Source organism: Oncorhynchus kisutch, linkage group LG6 (assembly GCF_002021735.2).
Source record: "Oncorhynchus kisutch isolate 150728-3 linkage group LG6, Okis_V2, whole genome shotgun sequence".
NCBI lineage: Eukaryota > Metazoa > Chordata > Actinopteri > Salmoniformes > Salmonidae > Oncorhynchus > Oncorhynchus kisutch.
The window spans coordinates 75,580,760-75,600,915 of NC_034179.2; the positions used below are offsets into that span (position 1 = coordinate 75,580,760).

At 42.7% G+C, this 20,156-nt stretch overlaps 2 protein-coding genes across 4 annotated transcripts; one reads left to right on the forward strand and one right to left on the reverse strand.

The window, feature by feature from the left end:
- Positions 1–512: 512 nt before the first annotated feature.
- LOC109898582 (protein Tob2-like) lies at positions 513–7,411 on the reverse strand. Its single transcript, XM_020493599.2, has 2 exons — positions 7,209–7,411; positions 513–5,555 (listed from the first exon to the last, which is right to left on the reverse strand). The coding sequence occupies exon 2, from the start codon at positions 5,276–5,278 to the stop codon at positions 4,064–4,066; it is 1,215 nt and encodes a 404-aa protein (XP_020349188.1). The 5' UTR covers positions 5,279–5,555; positions 7,209–7,411; the 3' UTR covers positions 513–4,063.
- A 398-nt stretch (positions 7,412–7,809) lies between these two features.
- LOC109898583 (aconitate hydratase, mitochondrial) lies at positions 7,810–19,065 on the forward strand. 3 transcript variants are annotated; one of them, XM_031827570.1, is made up of 16 exons: positions 7,810–7,903; positions 10,564–10,706; positions 10,985–11,243; positions 11,761–11,853; positions 12,100–12,258; positions 12,391–12,541; positions 12,706–12,810; positions 12,962–13,053; positions 13,169–13,274; positions 13,495–13,652; positions 13,750–13,935; positions 14,033–14,311; positions 14,568–14,759; positions 14,877–15,009; positions 15,419–15,540; positions 15,660–19,065. In XM_031827570.1, the coding sequence occupies exons 2-16, from the start codon at positions 10,633–10,635 to the stop codon at positions 15,789–15,791; spliced, it is 2,241 nt and encodes a 746-aa protein (XP_031683430.1). In that variant the 5' UTR covers positions 7,810–7,903; positions 10,564–10,632; the 3' UTR covers positions 15,792–19,065. The 3 variants fall into 3 exon arrangements, with proteins under 3 accessions (XP_031683430.1, XP_031683431.1, XP_020349189.2); XM_031827571.1 differs by lacking the exon at positions 7,810–7,903 and adding an exon at positions 8,462–8,561; XM_020493600.2 differs by lacking the exon at positions 7,810–7,903 and adding an exon at positions 8,927–9,049.
- Positions 19,066–20,156: the final 1,091 nt, after the last annotated feature.

The following is a 20,156-nucleotide window of genomic DNA, read 5'->3' on the forward strand; positions in this document are numbered from 1 at the left end:
TGAGATGTGGTGAGTGGGCGGTGAGGAGATAAAGGGAGCCAAGGAGTAGCTGACCAAGCATGTTAATGCCAAACATCGACACGCCATAGGAGAGCAGAGCCCAGTGGAGTCACAACAGGGAGTCATGCAAACATCTGACAGATATAATAACACAATCAAAATAATGCACCGGACATATTTCTAGGTGATGAAATTAGGCAATATTTGTCTGGGGTCTAAGTAGAAGAGTTTGTGAGATGAGCTATTTGAGGTTTTCATATCTGGGTTGAATTATTAATCAGACTTCAATTTGTTTACATCAATATTAGAATGTATTGCAATACTATGAAATACATGTTTATTTTCTACAACCTCGCGAGGGCTTTTTATACCGCAGGGGAACATAAATACTAGAAGAATTCATGATCACAAGAAGGCCAACAGACACTATTCCAAATAATTTTGTAATAATTATTTTGCCAGGATTTGTCACATTTGACAAACTGAAAGACAAAAATGACAAGAGAACTGTATTATTTTCCATGCTTACTTTTGCAATTGTTTTATTACAAACTTAAAAAATAATCTGATACAATAAGAAAGTGCAGTACTAAGTCCCCATTCCCATGGGGGAGCACAGAAAACAGGTCATTGCATTTCAGTAGTGAAAGGTTCATATACATCTACAGGGTGTACAGATCAGATAGGAAGTAGGAAAATGATAACAAAATACAGGCAAAAGAGAAAGTACTATATTAATATATCTTACTTTTCAATTATATCCATTTATTCTTAAATGTTAAATAGAAAATACTTCTTTATTACAACAAAATATTCCAAAGTGTTAAATAAAACACACGTAGATAGATAGAAGCAAAAGACAGAATACAAAACTCTGTTTCTCACTTTGATTCAATCCTGGTGGTAGAACAGCCTGCTTTTAGTGCATTTAAAAACCAAGTATTTTTAATTACAATGCTTGGAGAGGATAGTGTAATCTGTTAATCATTTTTAAATGCAAGACGTATACCAACAGCCAACCACTATACTGCAACAAAACACTGTCCATCCTGTGACCAAAAAGCCAATGTGAACAATATTTATAGTCTTCCTGTAATCCATCAGAGCTTCCAAGTAGAGCAGCCCCCATCCCTCAAACGTCACAGTCCTCTGGCCTTCCCATTGGCAGTCAGTGACCGCAACATGGTCTCCAAGCCACCACTCAAACCGCCAGACCTGCTTTGCAGGCACAGGGAATTATATACAGCACACATCCGATTACCAAGAGTAATCTGACCATTATTTAAGCAATGGGGGGCGGCAGCTCTTTGGGATGCTCGTAGGGATTTTGGAAACCAAACATCTCACTGAATCAACAAGCACAAATAAAAAATAGCTCTATCCATCACCAGCCTGTCCACCAGGATTGACCAGTCACTGATCATAATAAACAGCACATTCAATGACGATCCTCCTCCTAAACCTACTTGAAACTCTTGACTTGAAGAAATGTATTGGAATATTTGTGGTTTAAAAGGACTAAGACCCCCCCCCCCCCCCCCCCCACACACAATTGTGGTCTAAAATATGGCGTTAGTTACACATTGCACTGGACCAGGGTCAGTGTCTGTGTGAGTAAAGACAGTCTAAGTTATGGCTATAGTAGCTGGAGCAGGGGAATGTTACCACAAAATGGATGTGAGGTGAATACTCATCAAGGATTAGACTGCAGGAACGGGTTTTTTGCTTTCCCTCAGTCTTTGTGTGAGAATGAAATTGGCAGCCAATTCAGTCATAGGACTGTTCAGGCACACAAATAAGGTTAGTGGTATAAAGAAAAGATGTATGGCACTGGACAATATGTAGATGGAATATGAATGAATAAGGGACAAAATTAGTAACATATGAGCACTACAAAGGGGATTTGGTTTAAATGTGGAGATTTTGGTTTAAGTGTACAAACTATGAAGGAACAGAAATCTTACACAAGTTATCAGACTGCCCTTAGAAACAGACTGAGAATGACGCTGTCGGACTCTCCACCCATTGTAAACATTCATCTCTGAAGCTCTTCAAAACCCCAATTTAACAAATTACATTTACCCGTCTTTTATTGGACAAATTCTGTACAAGGTACAATCCACATTCAATACTTTATTTTATACATCTTTATTTTTATTCCCAACTTGCATATATATATTTTGTTATTTTTGTAAAAAATAACTTCACCACATAACTAAACAAAGGAAACCTGAACATAATATATACATATTCCTACTGTTATAACATCTCGCTCTCTCAACTTTACAAATGTACTTCATTACTTTTGAAAAAAACATAGGAAAAATATAGAAAATTTAAAATAAATTACAAATGTAAAAATGACCCCTTCCCTCACAACCATTAGATTTATAAAGAGATCCTCCCGTCCCAACCCCTGGACGGAAAGATAAATAAACAGTTTGAATGACACGCATAGGACCGACAATCACAGCAATTACCAGTGTACTTATGTTAGCTTATACACAGATGTTAACATGGCACAATCTAGAAAACATTCAGATGGATAGGGACACTCCCCCTTCTATCCAAATACAAATCTCATTGGAACAGAACCAACATTTCTTAGCAGATGCAGCTGGAACATAATGGGCCAATAAGAAGAAAAAAATAATGTTTAGCGCCTTACATGACGGGGGGGGGGGGGGGGGGTGTCACATGGCATCTATAGCCCAATAATATAAAGTGTTGTATGGCTCAAAAGGAAAGGTGGGGGCTGCCTGAACCCTGGTGACAATTACTGCCCCCTCGATTACCTATATGGAGTCAGGGTATCACCACCACCTTCATGAGAATGATCTGACATGGCATCATAAAGTGACAAAAACACAGGTTTAGTTAACATTCATAGTCCTGGAAATTGAAAAGGAAAACAGCTTTCATTATATGATGCTGGTCTCCCACTGGAGCAGCAACTGGAACAGAGATAATTAAGGGATTAAAGAGCAGGGGACCTAGCGTGGGCCTTTGGCTGCAACGCCACTAAAGTTCTACAGAAACGTGCTCCGGGTTTTAAAGTATCAGTCTAAAGCCATTGCACCCAAGATGCCAAAAAGTGTTAAAATGCCATCGATGCCCCTGCCTTGCCATCCCCTTTTCCTCTCCTTACTCCCTCCCCATCCTCCTTTCCCTGCAGAGTAAGACCTCTCCTTCATAGTCACGCTAAGCCATTCATCACAATCCCCATTGCTTAGCAGCATCCTATTCCCCTCCAACAATGCCCGTTCACCTTCACACACTGCTGACAGAGCCGGTCTGTGTGTGTGTGTCTGTGTGAGATTAGTACATCATTATATCCGAAGACAAAGATAAACTTGCCTCACATTCACCAAGGTTCACTGACCTCCCTGGAAGTAATTATTCCTGTCATGACAGATACATTTCCTCATACCCTGCACATTAAACCCTCCCTTTTCCCAAGACACTACACACAGGCTCCCTTTCTAAGAAAGTCCATGACCAGATTTCAGAGCTGATGAATGGCAAATACTGATACCTCACGCCAAACCAATTCAGACATGTTTCAAAGCTCTAGTGACAGACTCACTATATTCACAATGACCACAAGCCACAGAAGAGCACATTTAACACCTGTTAGCATGAATAAGACATCACCAAACCCGCACAAACCCCTCTGTGCATTTTTGGTAACTAAGGCCGAGCAGATTGCAAAGCGTTAAGCTTTCCAAAGCCATCTTACAGGACATTGGTCCCTTTTCACAGCATAACTACCATACTGCTGTCAATAGACCAAAGCTGAAAGGCATTTTACTCTGCTGAACATTCAATGAAAATGATGCATGTGCAATAGGAGGCTGGTTACTCCTCTGGTTAGAGAAACTGAAATCAAAATCCACCAAAAAAACATGAATGATATGGAAATAATCATATTGAAATATATAGTGGAGGTTGTAGTAGTAATAAAACGAATTCTACGCTGTAGTATCAGTAAGAACAATTTTCAAAAAAAAATACTTGAGCATTACTGCCCTACTGCTGCAACAGAAATACTCATAAGAAAGGCTTAGTTGGCCAGCACCACCGGCTGGAAGGCCTGGCTGGGATATTGCAGGTTATACCCCCCTATACCCTCCACAAATGAGGGCTTCTCAATGTAAGAAATCCCACCGCTACCACCAATGATGCCAACAGCTGGACCAGGTGGGGGGCTGGAGAATGGCTCAAATGAGGGGTGGGAGTGGGCAGGGTGAGGGAGCTGGAAGGGGCTTGAGTGTGGTAGTATGGGCGGAGCATCGTTGTCAAAGTATAGGGGCCCTGGGGATGCCGGGTAAACAAACTCTTTGGCATTAGGGGAGAGCTGGCTGGGGATCTGAGCCCCCAGGGAGTGCAGGGAGACTGAGAGGGGCTTGTGTTTCAGCAGCCCTGGGGGAGAGATGTTGGTAGGGGAACGGGCGAGCATCCTCTGTGGCGGGGGCACACCTACACTCGAGCCGCCAGCCGATCCGGAACCGCCACACTTCTTCATCTTAGTGGAGCCAAATTTTGTGGCAGCAAAACTGGCCGTGGTGAAGGTGATGGGCTGCAGCGGTAGACGGGTGCTGGGCAGTGCGGTCGTTGGCTGCTGAGAGGGGAGGTAAGGGAGTGCCCCACTTGGAGGGGAAGGTGTGGATGTGTTAGAGTGGGCTGTTGGGTTCGTGGGTGTGCTGGAGCTGGGATAGCTGAAAATCACTGGGCAGGATGAGGCCGAGAGAGGTGTGGGTGAGCTGGAGAGGGAAGGAAGCAGAACTGGAGATATCTGGGCTCCAATTGGAACAAACACCTGGGCCTCAGGGTTGAAACCTAAGCTCTTGGCCTCCTCTACCTCCATGTCCCCTTTACTCACTCCACTTACTACTTCCACCATTTCGCCTTCCCCACCTAAGCCAGATGGATCCTCCAAGTACAGGACCTTAACGGCTCCATTCTCCCCAATTTGGTAGGACACCTCATAGGGGTCGATCCACACACTCAGCTCAGGGGGGACATTGGCACGCACTTCCTCTGTGTCCAGTCCACTTCTCCTGGCAGCTAGCTCCACCACTGGGTCCCTGGGGGCCCCTAGGTGCAGGCAGCGAAAGGCAGAGCCCCGCAGAGGAGCTTCAGGGTACCAGTGGCCTTCATAGCGTGACAACAGTATCCGCTCCAACTCCTCCCCGAAGAGGTCAGCACGACGACGGGGCAGTTTGTTGTACAGGTAGGACACAATGAAATTCAGAGCTACCTTTACCTCTAGCTGCATGACTGTATCTGGCCAATGCAGTCTGGATAGCCAGGTATTCAAATCAAGCCCAAAATTAGACTATACTGGAACAGTTATCTCTGGCTTGTAGAGGTCTGATGTTTTCTTATCCACTACATGTACTGCAGGTAAGTTGAAATCCGGCAGAATCTTTAAACCTCTTCCTGGGTGGTCAACATGGACAGACTTGGTGGCCAGGAGGCCAAAACCTAGTCCAACCAGTTGTTTTCAGTTGCCAGGTAACAAGACTTGACAGGTAACGAGATGAGGAATCCAACTGGTGGAAAAATAAAAACATGGTGTTATTTCTAGGAAGATAAAAGGCAGACCAAATAGGTTCAACAGAAGGGATAATGAGAGAGTGAATGGGTTAGCCAGCCAACATGGAGGGGAGTAACAGCTGCAGTGATCAAGGCAGAAAACCATGATAATCTGCTTCTGCCAGATGCTTCACTACTCAGGATTACACAATTAGAGAAAGTTCGAAATCAAACAGTGTAGGTGCGAGAGAAGGCTGTGGGTGTACAGTTCACATGTAGGCATGTTTTGCATACTGTAAATGGCAAGGTACTGGCTACAGTGCATAAAGGACACCATTTCCCACCATGCAGCACTATTAACGTCATCACAACACGTGCAATACATAGTCCACCTACGCACCATAAACATTGCCCAGCAGGCAGGATTACCCAGCAAGCTAAATTTAACAACTGTATACTTGAGATCTACGAGAACATCGTTATAATGTATGCATCAAGGACAATGAATTTTATATTGTGAATCAGATTATATTTTTTCTCAAGCTAATTATTGGTATGAGATATAGCTACTCTGTTTGCAGGCAGAACATTGCATCGATGGCTATAAAATGGGCAAGAACAAGATACAATACACAACCTGACTTCACTTCTTATTTAAGACAGTATTTTACTTGTGTTAAATCTATGAAGAAGCTCATTTGGAGGTGTGAAACCATTCAATTGGAGATGTTTGGCAGACGGCAAACAAACTTTCATGACTACATTTAAATCAATGATAATGAAGTTTACAGTACAGCTTCAAAAAGCATTAACCACCATAGTCATTTCCCATATCCAATGTCATTCAATGTCATCCCTACAAAGCTGTTTTTTCATCATTTCATATGCAGCTGGGACTTTATGTACAGTACAAAGTAAAACCTGTCATGTATCAAAATGGATCCTAGTTGTTAATTTTGACAATTGACCTATAATGCATACACTGTATTAGTTAAAGCAACATTACTCAACCATGAACATGTTTGTTTGTCATGGTTGTATCCTACTACTAAGTAGACTACACACACCAACAGTAGTTACATGACCTAATCTGATAGTTGACATTGTTTACAGTGCATCATCACCACCATAAAGCACACATCTGTCCACTCACTGTAACGTGGCAAGCTTATTCAAGTGGAAACTATACCTGTATATAGTAGCAGAACACATTTCCCTAATAAGGACACATCCAGTTTGTTAGAATAGTGTAAGACCTTCATTTATTTACAATGCCAATTTGTAAGGAGACTAATAAAGTGGTGAATTTGCGGTCTCATGTCATTATATCGACACATGAGCAGGACTACAATAGCTCAATAATAATTGGTCCTGCCCGAAAACAGGAAGAAATGGATTAGCTGTATATGAGAAGAATAAACACGACTCGAATCTCAAATAAGAGTTTGAGTGGGTCCTTCTAAAAATAAATATAAACAGAATCTAAAATGGATGACAGAACCAATTACAGTGTCTGTTTCTCAAAAGGCAGGGCATATTTTGAGAGTCCTAAAGCCTCTTTGATTAAATCATGAGGATGCACCATCTAGCCAAATGTACGGTTATGGCAGATAAATAAAAATGTATGTCAATGCCATACATGTTTATATGCGGACGCTGTGTATACTTACTAATGCAGCTTGTGTTCAGTTCCTGCGGTTTTAATTCCCGTATTTTACATTGCATTTGAAGGTGATGTGGCTTTTCAAAGTAGTTGTTTAGAGGCAGATATAATGTGGTGTGTTAAATGGGTATTGAAACGTATTCTCTTCATACGGTCTCCATTTCCACAACCGACAGGATGACCAAAACTGCCCGAGAAAACTTTAGTGTTTGACAACCTTGCGCATTTATACTGGACTACCCCCTGTTCTATGACGTTGGTCTGAATAGGGACTACTTTCTTGATACTTTTGTAATGTACACTATCAAATAAACTCATACACTCATAAGAGAGAATAGTCGACCCTCAGTAATAAGCCTATAGTTTCAAGAATAAGTAAATCATATGAAATAGGTTACGGGTAATTGAGGACAGCAAATTATGGTAGTTATGATTGAACATATTGGTATGAACAACGATGCTATAAATAACAAAATGCATTTTCTTTATTTCTCCCCACCCATGAGCCACAGAATTACATCCATGGCTCTACAAAACCAGAAAGCGAAATCCTAGTTTAGTTGGCGAACGGATATTTGTAACGCCAAGTAAGTACTGTGCCATTGCTAAAAATATAAGCGGTGATAGCAACAGAGTCCCTATTGGCTGAGAAGGGGGAGGACCCGTATTTTATTGGGCTGCAAAAGGGTGTCCAGTCAGCAAGTAAGTGATATGACGTTTTGCAGGAGTTGTGGGTAATGTCGTTCCAAACATATTGCGTTATTTACAATATTTGCTTGAATTTCCCGCTGAGACTTGTTTTGGGAAATCATTCTGCAGATAAAATTACATAAGGCTGTAAAGTTGCCATGTAAGATTGGGAAGGTTTCTACTTTTTTTCTACTTTCTCCCCCAGAGTGAACCCTACTTTCCAAAAATTAAGAATTGTTTTCTAACTATTGATATAATTTTTTATGTATTTTTATTTGATTTTATATGCTATATTTTTGAATATGCAACAACAATCTATAGCCACATAAGGAGAGTGATTAAAAAGGAAAATATTTGGACACATCATTGGTCCAGGACCAGGACAGGTACTGGAAGAAATATACTGAGTTACGAGTAATTCTTAAAAGTAATTATTATAATTCGTTTTATAGATTCAAAGTTCTGTCAAAATACCTTCTTCAGGAACGTCATTATATGACTGCTGTGCCACATCAGTCATTGTCATCAGTGGTACTATGTAAATATGTCCAATTAATTTGCATCAGTAAAACTCATAGCCTAATGGTGCTGCTGGTGTTCTCATGGGGCGGCAAGTAGCCTAGTGGCTTGTCACCGAAAGGTTGGTAGCTCGAATCCCCGAACTGACAAGGTAAAAATCTCTCGTTCTGCCCATGAACAAGGCAGTTAACCCACTGTTCCTAGGCCGTCGTTGTAAATAATAAATTATTCTTCTCTGACTTGCCTAGTTAGGTAAAATAGACTCTTTTAAACTGTAAAAGTGCATCAACTGTACGCTAACTAGGCATAGTTTAATTATAGGGAGCTGATGACAACCTTACAGATAAGTACTAAACATCAACATTTAAATGATTGGAACCACTTTGATAATTATTGGAATCACTTTAATTATTGGAACCACTTTGATAATTGTATGGAAATATTATATTTTGACTTTGCGTTATTAGAGTGAGTCGTAAGGATTCACAGAGATATACACTTGTAGGCAGTTTTAACACACCTGTCAGGACAAAAAAAATGGACGCGTTTAAATTAGGGTTCCTGACGTCACCTGACAGCAACACAGCTTTGTCAGTGAACAAAATGGCGTCCTACTGTATGACTGTCACTCGGCTTCGGGTAAGTACAACTTTATTTTATATTAATAAATATATTCAACACTATGCATCAAGTACAAATGCTCAGTTAAAAATTAATTACGAGATATTGTTGTCCACAACGATATTTTTTAAAATAATCAATATTGTAAACAATCCATTTTAGCGGCTTTGTCGTTTGGTCGCGGTGTCCCAGTAGACTGTAACGTCACAAACTAGCGCTCCATGCAACGGCTAAAAGTTAGTCTGGGAAGTGTATAATTACGCTTTATTTATAATGCTGGTTTACAATACAATGTGTTGTCGAAATGCAATAAATTGGATACTTCAAATTGCACCAAATGTCCAGCTGTTAGCAAGGTGATTCAAGGTTACTGAAGTTAAGTGCGCACTTGTCTGATTTCCACACCTAATAACATATTTAGTAAAATCACGATGTCGGACAATGCGGCACCACATTTAGAAATGTAATTGAACATGATATGATCTTATAAAAACCTAATGAAATGATCTGAATGGACACTGTCCAATACTGTTCTGCTACGTCGTCTGTAAAGATATTTGTCCAAGGGCCTGCTAATATGATGTAGATTTATATTTGATTCGGAAAATTAACATTACTGATTTTTCTCAGTTGGTTGTGATATTCCATTTGCTTACGTCTTTTTACTCTAGATAACTCAAGTTAGACAGGCTGATTAACATCTTATTGAGGACGATTGGCTATGTTGAAAATCATAACTAGGTTAGGCTACTTGAGCTGTCACAAAATTGTTGTGCTAATGTGTAGGGATTAGGTGTCTCCTTTAGGGCTAAACACTAATTGAACCAACAGTTGGCTACTCATGCTGTGTATTTGGGAAAATGAGTGACAAGTAGCTGGCTGACAGATTTACTTAGTGTAATGCAATGATCTAGTTTTTACTTTATTAGTCTTGCTGTCAGTCTCCATTGTGTCAGAGGTGATGGAACATAAGTCACATGGAGATCATGCAGATTGTAGATGAGTAATTTTATGGTGGCCTTGTTTTAAAACATTAAAAAAAAAAACTGTTTTATTTGATTTGGCTTTGGGATTCTTCAACCAGCATGAAAATCCATAATGTTGTCTGTCTGGGCCTCTCTGTTGATAATGCCAACATGTTTACTTGAAATGACCCCCATAATAACAGAGCCTAACACTTTGAACATGAGTCAAGTGAAACTTTATCTTGTTCTCTGAGAGTATGAATCCTATATGTCTCTGTTTAAACTTTCTGTTCATTAGGCTATAGACTAGGTTGAGGAAATTCAACTCTTACCCTACAAGGTCTGGAACCTGCTGGTTTTCTGATCTACCTGATAATTGCACCCACATGGTACAGTTATGAGAACGCAGTGGAACTGGCTTTGAGGTCCGGAGTTGAGTTTGAGGAGACTAGGTCCTATGTTTGCAATTATTAGAAACTTAAAAGCCCCTCTATCCTCTTCCATGATGATGAACATGTTTCCAAGTTTGATGTATCATTACTAAAAATGTACCCCCCTTTCCTTTAGCTTGTCCTTGGAGAAGGGGCAAGGCGTCTCCATGTTTCGGCAGCCTTTAATGCCAAAGCCAAGGTGGCCATGAGCCGCTTTGAGCCTGGCACCAGCATCAGCTATGAGAAGCTGCATGAGAACATCGACATTGTGCGCAAGAGGTCAGTAGCTACCTTTCCAACCTCACACCCAGCGCTCATCAGTGTTCCTCTGTTAATAACCACCACCACTACTACTACTACTACTATGACATGCCCATTACAACTGCTCACTTTGGCATGTTAGCGTGTAGACTTCTCATGTTCAGCAACACTGGCCACACTGAGCCAACTTTAGATTACAAAGCATTCCTCCTAGTGAGTTAACCTTTTTAAAATGTATTTTAGAAGTTCAATTCTAGCCACAGTGGCCTCCAATCCCTGCCCTCCTCTCACCTCAGGCTCAATCGCCCCCTCACCTTGTCGGAGAAGATTGTGTACGGTCACCTGGATGACCCTGTGGGGCAGGACATCGCCAGGGGCCGCACTTACCTGCGCCTGCGTCCGGACCGTGTGGCCATGCAAGATGCCACGGCCCAGATGGCTATGCTACAGTTCATCAGCAGCGGCCTGCCCAAGGTGGCCGTGCCCTCAACCATCCACTGTGACCACCTGATTGAGGCTCAGATCGGAGGGGTCGAGGATCTAAAGAGGGCCAAGGTCAGTAGGGAGCAGAGGAAACTCAAGGGCCTGTCCAGATGTTTTTGGGTTCCAGCTGATTTCTGTTGGCTGAGATTTAGGGTGTTCTACAGAGGGGTCATCTTTTCCATGGTATCACAAGATCCTAGGGGTAACCAAAAGTTTATTTAACCATTATTTAACTAGGCAAGTCAGTTAAGAACAAATTCTTATTTACAATGACTGCCTACCATAAGTTTTGCATTGGGGCCAAGATGACCCAAATGAGAGGGAATGTTGGTTAACTGCTACACATACACACACACACACACAGCATCACATATTTTTTAGACAAAGCGAAGCCCTAAGGAATATTTAGCATGGGTGACACTTACTACATCCAATTCCAGAGGTCAACTTGAGGGACAGGGATTAAAGGGGAATTAAGGTCTGCAGCCAAATATGTGCTGTGAACGTTACATAAAGGGGACTACCAGCTGAAAATATATTCTCCTCAACTGACACCCCAAACTCTTCTCCCTGGTCCTTTTTAATCCAGGAAGTGAATCAGGAGGTTTACAACTTCCTGGCGACAGCTGGAGCCAAATATGGAGTTGGCTTCTGGAAACCAGGCTCTGGAATCATTCACCAGGTACTGGAACTAAACTGGTTAGATTGAGCTGCCATGAGACTAATTTTGTATTTGAACAATATCCACTTCTGAACTTAGATTAACAACTAGATTGGAGCTCAGGAATACTGCTGTGAAACGAGTAGCAGAATATATTGTTCACTCGTGATATCAAACCTGTTATACATTCAGATCTCAATGTTATTGTGATCAATACTTCAAAGGATTGTTGTGCATTGGCTAACATATTTCATTTACCCTTGACAGATAATTCTAGAGAACTATGCCTACCCAGGCGTCCTGCTCATTGGCACAGACTCCCATACACCTAATGGGGGCGGCCTGGGCTCCATCTGCATCGGAGTGGGTGGTGCTGATGCTGTCGACGTCATGGCTGGTATCCCATGGGAGCTCAAGTGTCCCAATGTGAGCTGCATGACAGTGAACCACCTCACTACATTCCCTTCACCCACTCATGTATCTATCTCCTTCCTACATGTATAAAAAAAAAAAACAGACCTTTCACAAATGTAGTAATAACTCCATCCTCCCCATCAGGTGATTGGAGTAAAGCTGACTGGTAGTCTATCAGGCTGGACCTCTCCCAAGGATGTTATCTTGAAGGTGGCTGGTATCCTGACAGTGAAGGGGGGCACTGGAGCCATCGTGGAGTACCATGGCCCAGGCGTTGACTCCATTTCCTGCACCGGTGAGGCCAAAAGATAGTAAGGTTTACCTGAACTAGTGAGTAAACTACTCTACGCTGTTTGTTTTAACACTGCTTGTTTCAGTTGTTTGTACAGTGGTTTGGTCTTGATTTGGTGCTAGTTTACATAGAAACTTGAAGTGACTTTTCCCACCTCCTGGTTGCAGGTATGGCAACTATCTGTAACATGGGAGCTGAAATTGGGGCCACCACCTCTGTTTTCCCCTACAACCACCGCATGAAGACTTACCTGAATAAGACTGGACGTGCAGGTTAGTACTCACAATAAGACATTCTGGAATATTTTTAAAGCCTGTTATTGCACAATATGTTCCGTGTCAGTCTCGCAGCCACTGATACACATACAGCATAGTCCCTTAGCATTTTTGTTTTCTCTTTTGGACTTTTTCCATCTACTTCCAGACATCGCTGCCCTGGCTGACGAACATAAGGATGACTTGGTCCCTGACAAAGGCTGCAAGTACGACCATGTCATTGAGATCAACTTGAGTGAGGTGAGTCCACTCTGTTATTAGGCTGACATCCATTACTTGTATTTATATAATATATTTTCAAGAATTAACACACATTGTCAATGCTAACTGTTTGTCTGTCTTCTGTCCCTGGCAGCTGAAGCCCCATATCAACGGGCCCTTCACTCCTGACCTGGCCCACCCAGTGTCTGAGATTGGTGCTGTGGCTGAAAAGAACGGCTGGCCCTTGGAGGTCAAAGTGGGTCAGTATCAGCACCAGCAGTCACACGGTATCTTTAACACTCCCTTAAAAAGTATACATTTTGCTCTCTGTTAATATTAAAGGAAAGCCCTATAATAGGAAAGTACAGTAACATTTCATTATCATATATTTGCAGGCATATTTACATGACTGTTAAAATCACCTGCGTTTCTCCTATCTTTATTAACCTGATTTCCGGTGGTCCCTTGTGGTCCCACTAGGTCTGATTGGCAGCTGCACCAACTCCAGCTATGAGGACATGGGCCGTGCTGCTTCCCTGGCCAAGCAGGCCCTAGACAAAGGCCTGAAGTGCAAGGCTGCGTTCACAGTCACCCCCGGCTCTGAGCAGATCCGCGCCACCATCGAGAGGGATGGCTTTGTGAGTTCAAACCTTTTGGGAAAAATGTCCATTGCCAAACTAGTTGCTCTTTACTTGATTTGTAGGTGCATTCTTATGTTTGTTTTTTCTCCTTCAGTCTAAGATCCTGAGGGATGTGGGTGGAGTGGTCCTTGCTAATGCTTGTGGACCCTGCATTGGCCAGTGGGACAGGAAGGATGTGAAGATGGGGGAGAAGAACACTATCGTCACCTCCTACAATAGGAACTTCACTTCCAGGAATGATGCCAACCCTGCCACTCATGCTTTTGTCACATCTCCTGAGGTACCAATAATTACAACACACACACACTTCTTATATTATGACGTCCACACTATGTCCCCCTGTAACTGCCTTAATAACCCTCTCTCTTCCTATACAGATTGTCACAGCCTTGGCCATCGCTGGTACCCTGAAGTTCGATCCTGAGACTGACTACCTCACTGCGGCCAATGGTGAGAAATTCAAGTTGGAGCCGCCCAATGGCGACGAGCTGCCTGCCCGTGACTTTGACCCCGGCCAGGACACCTACCAACACCCCCCTGCCGAGAGCGGCTCTGTTATGGTGGACGTCAGCCCCACCAGCACCCGCCTGCAGCTGCTGGAGCCCTTTGACAAGTGGAACGGCAAGGACCTTGAGGACCTGCAAGTGCTGATCAAGGTGAGGGAAGGGGAGAGGTGTAGAAGAGATGTCAAGACAGCTATATGATGAGGAAGGCCTCTTCTCACTGTTTGGCTGAGTTCTATCCTCCACCAAGGACCATGGTTGGAATTGAGAGGCCTTCAACAGTGGCATTACATTCTAATTATTAGAGACTTAGAAACCACTGAGTTGGCAGATGTTTGTTCAGGCATGTGGTGCCACATTTGGATGGCCATTTACCCTACGGTCTCTTTTCTTCCTTCCTGTTTTGCAGGTGAAAGGCAAGTGCACCACAGACCACATCAGCGCTGCTGGCCCCTGGCTCAAGTTTCGCGGTCACCTCGACAACATCTCCAACAACATGCTCATTGGAGCAATCAACATCGAGAACGACGCGGTGAACAAGATCAAGAACCGGCTGACGGGAGAGTACGGGGGCGTGCCTGACGTGGCTCGCCACTACAAGGTGTGACAGACAGTAACTGTCAGGAGAGGACCTATAGAGGCTGTTGGGCTGTCCCAGAATGACAGTATTTAAATTTGAATCTGATTTTAAGAAATATTCCCTTTCTGCTCCCACCAGGCTAACGGTCTGTCGTGGGTGGTTGTGGGGGATGACAACTACGGGGAGGGCTCGAGCAGAGAGCACGCAGCCCTGGAGCCCAGACACCTGGGAGGCAGGGTCATCCTCGTCAAGAGCTTCGCCAGGATCCATGGTACGCTTAGATGCTACATGTGGAGTCACCAAGAGAGAGGAGAGGGTATAGGGGTGTGGTGGGGAATGTGGGTGGGTAGCATGAGAGGAAAAGCTTTTGGTGGGAACCTGCTCAATCTGAGACTATTTGTGTTGAGACAGAGCTCATGTAGCTATCATGAGACCCATTGCACAAGAGGGGAAACGGGATTAGAAACAAGATCACCCACACACTTTGAATGTGCACATTGTTCTCTATGACCTTGACTTGGCATGTAATGGATCTGCCCCGCTGTGGTAGAAGGCCTCTCTGTTTACACAATGGAGCTCGATACGAGCCAATTCGCAAAGCTCCCTCTTGTTCCCCACTTTCTTTTTTTCTATCTTGTTTTCTTTCTTTTCTCCTCATTGCCATTCTGTCCTCTTCTCAGAGACCAACCTGAAGAAACAGGGCATGCTGCCCTTGACCTTTGCCGACCCCACCGACTATGACAAAATCCGCCCCGATGACAAGCTCTCCATCACAGGCCTCGCAACCTTTGCCCCCGGCAAGGTGAGCGTCATTGACCATTCAGCCATCCAAATTACTTCCCTCCATATAATGGGGATGGGACTTGGTAGTATGTGTATTTTACACGGATGCCTTACAGGCCAGCTGTCTTTCTCCTCTAGCCCCTGAAGGGAGTGGTGAAGCACGGTGACGGCAGCCAGGACATCATCACCCTGAACCACACCTTCAATGAGAACCAGGTCGAGTGGTTCCACGCCGGCAGCGCCCTCAACAGAATGAAGGAGCTTCAGTAACTGAAGGGACCCAGGGGGGTGCGGAGGAGCACAGAGAGAGGCGGGCCTGAAGATACTGGGGGGAGGGGGGGGGCTGCTGCTGCTGCTGCACAGAGGTGGGAAATGGGCGGTAGCAGCCTGCCTAGCGTAAACACACCCCATGCCGCTGTACAGATTAAATGCTCGCGCACACATACAGGATTACTGTCAAAGCTCTCCCCACAGACAGGTAGAGCTGTATACGCACACACAAGCTCTTGACATAACACACACAAGAACCCTTGTTTTTGTTTCAGCATAGCATTTAAGTGTTCCCGTTCTAGGCAGCACTGCTCCTGTTGGCAGTACTCTGTGTAATCACATTTGTCACGCTTTTTGCCATTGACTGTAGTGCGGCAGTATTCAATTCATTCTTACCTCACAAACACACTGCTAGCTCTCCATATCTGGTCTGTAGCTTGAATCCTGCTCACATTCCTTTCCCTGTCATAGTTGTTGTGTTAAGCTGTGTACCTGGACCTCCACTTGTTTCCTCCAACACAGACAGAGTACATTTTAATTCACTGAATATATCCTTCTCATTCCCAGGATTTGCAACTCTTGTTAGTTCAATATTACTGCTAGTGAAGATGAATGTGAATATTTGTTTTGTTAAGTTCACTAGTTCTAGTGGGCCTCAGGAGCTGCACATTTTTCCTGTGACTGACCTGAATTGATCTGTTTTAGTCATTGATTAGAGAGCAAGTAGCCTAACCTGGTTACCCAGGCCTAATAACTGTTCACAGAGTAGATTAAAGGCATCAATGGAACCATTAGATTATGTGGCCCCAGGACCAGGTTGTAGTGACAAGGTCAACCCTTCTACAGAGTGTAGTGTAATCATTTACTTTTTTTTTTGTAGGGTTTTCCTTTTCTGGCATTTCTCTTAACCCATGGAATTTGGGGTACTGTTTGTCACTCCTTTGGATTCCACACTTTAAATCTCTACTGCTGTTTTCTCCACATGCTCCATTTGTTTCTACTTGAGGGCTATTGCATGAAGTTATATTAGATCCTAGCAGCCCTTTTCTGTGTGTCTTTGTAGGTGGGAGTAAAATGCTACAGACTGCTGTGTTGTACTAGTCTTGCCATTACTTTCCATGTGCGTGTCCATATATGTTAGCTAGCTAATCAGACCATTGCCTGTCCATATCACTGTCTGGCTTTGTGCTGCTCCTCTGTCCTTGCTAATACCAGAGCTCCACGCACAGCTTGAGGGACCTCTTCTTACAAAATTAACGCACAATCTAGTTTGCAGACTGCTGTACACTAGCGCTATATGTAGTAGTATTGTAGACACTCATCCACGCTTTCACTTATACATCGCAAATGCTGCACTCCATAGCATCTTAAAGCAAGGGTGTGATTTTATTTGAAATAACAATACAATGACAAATGTAATTTGAGAAATGTATACCATTATCTGATTCAAGTTATTACATTTGGCTAAAACTCTTGCCATTTTGTATCTACATTTTGCCACTTAAATGGTACATTGTGTGTTTGAGGATATTGCAGCTAAGTCTTTAAGTGTGACTGTTTTAAGTTGGCTTTGGGGGGGCCACCTATTCATTGCATTTGTTGTCTTGTCACTAAGAACTAATTTACTTTATAACTTAATTTAATCAAAGTATTCATGGGATTACTTTGGATTGGCTACTTCCATTAAATCATTTTGTCATGGAGCCAAGATGATTAATGTTGCTATCAAATCAACATTTATTTTCATGTCAGTTTATTTTGCTTGTCAGTGATGAACTGAAGAGCTAACTGTCTCAGTTTTTGTAGTTGCAGTAGGGTGTAATGAAAGTAGAAATGCAATGCCTATTTTTGTCCACTAGCATATTGACTTCAGTGACAATATATTCAGATGAATGGCAATAGCTCTGTCAAACCCAAATGTATTTAAAGGAACGTGTTTTGGGCCTGTGTGTAAATGTGACAGAGGTGTACATATGCATTACATTATAAAATGGAGAGAGGGTGGGCAGTAGCTGCCTGGTTGAATGCAGAGCCTTTCGTTCTCTGATAAACCCACTGTATCAAACTAATAATTTAATCTCCCATCAATTATCTTTTGTTAATCTGAAGCCTAAAATAGTTTTCCATTTCCCCCCTCTCCAATCTAAGGGTTTCACAACTTGTCAAACGAATTAACAGGTGGTTGGAGGTTTTAAATTAAAGGTAAATTGTTGTTGAAGCACTAAAGTAGGGTTGTACAGTACGTCTCAATGTTTTGTCGGTCTTGGACCTGTGCTGTACAGTGGTCCGTCTTTGTGTTGCACCCAGGTGAATGTTGGAGTTGTCAATGTAAAGGGAGAGACTGGTCAGGTGAGACATGCCTAGGTTTTGTTTTAAAGTTATTTGATGCAGATGAAGGAACCCCTGATTTGAAACAGGATTGGCTCCAGATCGTTGCAACTTTAACCCATGTTGTATGCGGTTTAGAGCACATTAACCAACTTGTTATACTAATTCGTCATTTGCTTAACCTTAGCAAAGTTAACATACTGCTGATGAATTCTCTGGTCTGTCTACTGAAGTTAATCGCCAAAGATGCCTCATGAAAATGCTCCATTACATACTAAAACAAACATAAGTGTTGTTACAAAGGTTTGCCATTCTGTTTAATTTCTTCATGTCTATGAACCCCATGTTTGAGTATGAAGATGACCAGTGTAATGCCAGCAGCATTTAAGTTTGTTAGTTGTGTCTTTTAAAAAGAAATTAATACCGTCTTAAATTCCCAAGTATTTAATGCAGTCTCTAAATGGAACTGTTCCTTTGCATTGTAATTCATAAGAATAACAGCCACCCGTGAAGCAGTATGCAATATACAATATGTTGATCCCTGGTTTAAATCGGAGTTTCTGAAATGCTACTGTGACGTGACAAAGCAAATGCTTAGTTGTACTCTAAATTGTCTTCAGGAAATCCAAAACCTGAACTGCTTTGTTTTATTGGCCTAGCTATTTATTTTCCATTTAGAAACACTGTCAATGATTGACTTCATAAGAATGCAAATTTTGTTCAGACACTGCAAACAATTAAATGTAGAAACCCATTGGCAGGCTTTATTTAATGTAATCTCAAGTGGTGAATTCCGCTTCATGGATTTTCTGTATTTGTTTTGATTTTAAAGTTGGTTTTGTATTAGGTGATTTGAATGCTTGCAGTTTCATAGCGTGCAAGACTTAGAGATTTTAGGATATTTCATGTGGTAAATTCATATTTAATAAAGATGAATAAAATCTTTGTTCTAATTTTTATTTTTTGAAAGTTTAAATAGATTTAATTCAGCACTTTTATAGTTTCTGTACAAGTAATACAGTTAAAATACTACACAATTCAGCACTGTGAATATAGTATCCCTTAGCCATAATAGAGGCGGTTTCCCGGACACAGATTGAGCCTAGTCCTGGACGAAGTACTTTCAATGGCGATTTTCAGTCCATGACTAGGCTAAACCTGTGTCTGGGTTTTTCCGTTACAGCACCATTGTGTTGCCAGTGAATATGTTAATGTAGACCCTAGTGTTATTTTTTTTCGAGCAGAGCTGTGGAATTGGAAACACAAGTCTGAGACTTTTTGGTAAAAAACTGAGGCAAGTCTCGAGTGGAAATATGCAATTATGGTGCTTTTCGAATGAGACTTAACCCCACACTAGAGATCTTCACAGGTCCTAAAAGTTGGACCCAGACCCAAGTCCAATTTCCCCCTTTTCTCCCCAATTTTGCGAAATCCAATCTTGTTCCATCACTGCAACTACACTATGGACTTGGGAGAGGCGAAGGTCGAGAGCCATGCGTCCTCCAAACCCCTCTCCCTCTTGACACACTGCTCGCGTAACTCGGAAGCCAGCCGCACCAATGTGTCGGACGAAACACAGTTCAGCTGGTGATTGTAGTCAACTTGCAGGCAGCTGATCTGCCACAAGGAGTCGCTAGAGTGCGAAGGGACAAGGAAATCCCAGCTGGCCAAACCCTCTCCGAACCCGGACGACGCTGGGCCAATTGTGCCTGTGCAGTGCCTTAGACCGCTGCACCACTCGGAATGCCCAAACACATTTTTTTAAAGGGTGACCCGCACCTGAATGGACCCGTAAACAATTTAACCTGAATGGGCCCGATGACAACCAGACCTAGAGCCAAATTTCAGGTTCAATCGAACCCATGAAGACCTCTACCCCCACACCAGTTGGTTGCCAGTGTTTTATGTTTAATGTAAGCTCCAGTGTAATTGTGATTCCTTCAGGAGTGTGACACTAAAGACGGGGTGAGCAGAATCAACAACCTCTGCGTCATTCAAGATGGTTGATTTGTGAGAAGGTGCTGAAGTTCACAGTTA

Bases quoted from the DNA above. Each gene is read 5' to 3' on its own strand.
- LOC109898582 (XM_020493599.2), bottom strand. From the start codon at position 5,278: ATGCAGCTAGAGGTAAAGGTAGCTCTGAATTTCATTGTGTCCTACCTG.
- LOC109898583 (XM_020493600.2), top strand. From the start codon at position 8,948: ATGGACGCGTTTAAATTAGGGTTCCTGACGTCACCTGACAGCAACACA. The intron at 12,811-12,961 runs GTTAGTACTCAC...ATCTACTTCCAG, and splicing joins GAATAAGACTGGACGTGCAG to ACATCGCTGCCCTGGCTGAC. The intron at 15,010-15,418 runs GTACGCTTAGAT...TCCTCTTCTCAG, and splicing joins GAGCTTCGCCAGGATCCATG to AGACCAACCTGAAGAAACAG.